General features: G+C 36.3%; 1 protein-coding gene across 1 annotated transcript in view; it reads left to right on the plus strand.

Annotated features, from left to right (window-relative positions):
• LOC106531868 (ubiquitin specific peptidase 9 X-linked) overlaps positions 1-3,734 on the plus strand; it is a gene marked incomplete at its 3' end in the record, with an annotated part of 31,880 nt that overhangs the window by 11,343 nt on the left and 16,803 nt on the right. The window contains 1 exon segment of the mRNA XM_014027806.1: positions 576-844. Within this exon segment, the coding sequence (XP_013883260.1) occupies positions 743-844 (102 nt within the window).

Here is a 3,734-nt window from a genome sequence, read left to right on the forward strand (position 1 = left end):
TAGTATAAATAACATTAGATTTATCATTAAGCTGTAGGAAGACTCCAGTTCAAGATATCTTAAATGTATCTTTAGATATGAGAAAGACTATATAAGATTCAATTAATGCAAATTGCAGACTTTCATATTCTGTAAATTGTTTTTAAAACAAAGCTGCTGCTGTTGATTATTCTGTTTTTATAAGCAGCCCTCCCAAGGCCAATACTCTAGTTAAACACTGGAAAGGTCTAAATAAGGTTTTTAAAGATATTTTTGATAAGTGACTAACTGTTAGTGACTCAGTCTGCAATGTTTGCATCTGTTTAATCAGATGTCATATATTGTGTACCTCTGTATAACCATGTTAATAGTTTTATAGTACAAATACGGTACACGTTTTTCTTATATTTTATCAAGTTTTGAACATTTTTGTTTCGGGCAGGTAACTTTTCATATTGACAGGGCAGGTAAAGAAAAAAACAAATCTTGTCAAACCCTGATTTAAAGATGATTATTTCAACAAATATCAATCTCATTTGTACTGAATGAACTTTAAACAACTTTCTGCTAACTTTTATTTCTCTTCTCTACACCAGGTTATGCAATGGTCCCAGCAGCTCATCCAGATCTCCAGGTGCTTGTGTCCCTCTCTCGTGTGTTCGGGCTCTCTTCCCTCTGCTTTACAGCTGAGGTGGCTGTGATTTCCCTCCTGGCCAGCGCTCCCTAAGAGGCCAAGATTGCCAAGATCTGCCCTGTGGCGAGCATGACAGCCACCACGCGTGGCTCTCCGGTGGGGGGCAATGACAGTCAGGGCCAGAGCCAGGCACCTGATGCTCAGAGCCAACCCCCTCTGCCACAGAACCAGGTCAGCAGAATTTATTATTAATGAATAAAAAATAGATGTAGATATTATAATGTTTTTGTTTGTATGGATGCTGGAGCAAAGCAGTGTTTTGGTTCATTCAGTTTAAATCAGTTTTGCTTGCCACAAAGTTACATAAAATTGCTAATAGAGGGACCAAAAGGTTGGGAAGAGGTAGCGGTAAAGCAAGAGTGAGAAAGTGAGGCAGCAAATGAATGAATGAATAGAGACTTCAGATAAATGTTCAACGTGTGTGAGAGTGCAGGCCTGTGGTGGTTAAAGATGAGCTGTAGTGAGATGTGAGAGGCAAGCTGCCTATGTAGGTCAGTCAAGCAGAAGGAGCCTTCACCATACTCCCCCACATTTTACATTTCTCCATTATGTATCCTTTTCCACAATGAGTATGCCTCTTTTACTCCATTATACGCAGCTTCTCGTACCGCTGCTGATGTTCATGCACAATCGTTTGATGTAGAAAAATGAAACAATCYTGGTGTCTAAATGCAGACTTATGGAAATACATTCCTTTTGCCATTTCTTTAGGATGCTTCTATTAATTCTGTTGAGAGCACGTAGATATGATCACATACAAATACATTTAGAACAGTGATGGTAATTAGCACCTGCCAAATGTGGGCAAAAATAAAAATAAAATCTGAATAACACACCAGCCACTGTGCTGGTTTTGTAATTTTAACTGGAAAAAAAAAATCTTCAATTTGTGCTAATGAACTGTCGGGAGCAGCAAGAGTTGCTGCTAGTCTGCTCAATGTCATTATCAGAAAGAGGAGAAAATAAAAACACTTGCCTAGCTTTGGTAGTGATGGCGTTATATTCCTGGAGTTCAGCAGGCGGCAGATAAAACATCGTTTCTCAGGAGGAACTGAAAGATTAAAAAGAAGTTACACGGCGGTCCTTGTTTTTTTTTTTTTTTTAAGGAACATGGAAGAAAAAAATAAAATAAAATCACAATGGCAAGTTCAGTGACGGGCTTTTTTAACAGGGCAGCCAGTCAATTGTTGTATTAACTGTTGGCAAGCAGCTAAGCTGTTGTAGTTAGGCTGACAGTCACTGCTGCAAAATCCTGAACTCAGAACTCAGCGCAGTAATGACTGCAAACTCTAACATCTAACTGCCAATCAAAATGCAAAAATATAAAATAAAAGTTTGTTTAAAAACTTTCTATTGTGATAGTAGTAAGATTTTTTTCTTACCGTTGGGGAACGGCTGAAGAAGGCAGCGTAACAAAAAATGGTTTTGATCAGACTCCTGGAAAATGTCCTGTTCCTTTGTTGGAATCTGATCAGCACTAATTTTTGTTATCACCATATTTCCAAGCGTAAGACAACCTTCCCAAAAACACGTTGTTGGTCTGAATAAAGTTTGTTTAAGGAAAAAAAGGTCAGCTCCTTTTTTATTCTCAACATTTTCTATATTTTTCAATGCAAGGCCAATACAAAACCCATGCAAACTAGATCAAAATGAACCTTTGACATAAAGTTTTCCAAAAGTAAAATAGAATTTGTCTCACTCTGAGACAGCACTGGATCATCTGGGTGGGATTTCATCTGTTATTGAATTCTCATTCAGAACAGAAGACCCATATTTGTTCTAATATAGAACAAAATCTACAAGAGACAAAAGGACATGGCTGATTTTATCAGAATAAGGAGGAAAATTTCACACAGACCTGTAATAATAAGCAAAATAATTTAATCTATTTAAAAAAAGAATTTCCACCTTCAAAATTAGTCTCAAATTTTTAAGGCTAAATAGTTTTTTTTCCCATGTGAGCCAATTAACTAAAAGTAATTAGAGGTGTTCTACCTAGTACACAGTACTTCAGCAAAAGGCAAGTTTTGTAGTAATGAAAGATAAAGGAAAGAAAATGCTATATTTTCAATTTTGGGAAGCCAGGCTGGCTTGAATATTAAAAAAAATGTTTTATCTAAAACCACTTTTATGTTGAAAACCATTTTATAGAATAGAACAAAACTTTCAGTACCTTCAAAATTTTCTGCTTGATGTAGACTAAGTGTTTTCTTGCATGACAAATCCTATAGGTCTGATGAATCAATACCTGTATGTTTGTGCAGCTGCTATTCAAGGGAGTAGTACAATGGCACACATTTCTACAGAAACTGGGCAACAATTAATATTTGACACTTGCTTTGTTGAAAGTCTACGTAAAAGATATGTGGATCAGATATCTTTTCATTACCAGGTTTCCTCTAACACTTTAATTGCTGGTGTGTCAAATTAGAGAAACATCTAAACATGCAGGAAAGGAGTCCWTAGGACTAGGGTTSAGAATCACTGCTTTAATACATGTTATCTGATTTATTATTTTCAAATAAATGGCAAAGAATCAATGGCTTGCAGAGGCAATACTAAAAAAACATAAAACTGAGTCAATATTATGTTTTGAAAATGTCTCATCAAGCTCAGAGAAACTCTTGAGGTGTTGGTCAACGTTTACAGCAGTGATTTTTAGCTGAATAGCAGGGAAACAAGTAAAACATGCTGGATAGTGGTCCTTGAGGACCAGGGTTGGGAACCACTGCTAAAGGGTGGTATTATGTAGGCAAGGCACATAGTTCAATTATATACCACAATCAAGTAACTATGTTCCCTTCAGTTGTGAAAAATTGTATATATACAGCAGGTAAAATAAGTATTGAACACATCACCATTTTTCTCAGTAAATATATTACTAGAGGAGCTAATGACATGAAATTTTCACCAGATGTCGGTAACAACCCAAGTGATCCATACATACAAAGAAATCAAACCATACATGTCCAGAAATGAAGTTATACATTTAGCAGCTCTTTTTATTCCACAGCTGACCTGCTAAAAATGACATATTTTCTTTTCTGGATCTCTGACAGAC

Source organism: Austrofundulus limnaeus, unplaced genomic scaffold (assembly GCF_001266775.1).
Source record: "Austrofundulus limnaeus strain Quisiro unplaced genomic scaffold, Austrofundulus_limnaeus-1.0 Scaffold686, whole genome shotgun sequence".
Lineage (NCBI taxonomy): Eukaryota > Metazoa > Chordata > Actinopteri > Cyprinodontiformes > Rivulidae > Austrofundulus > Austrofundulus limnaeus.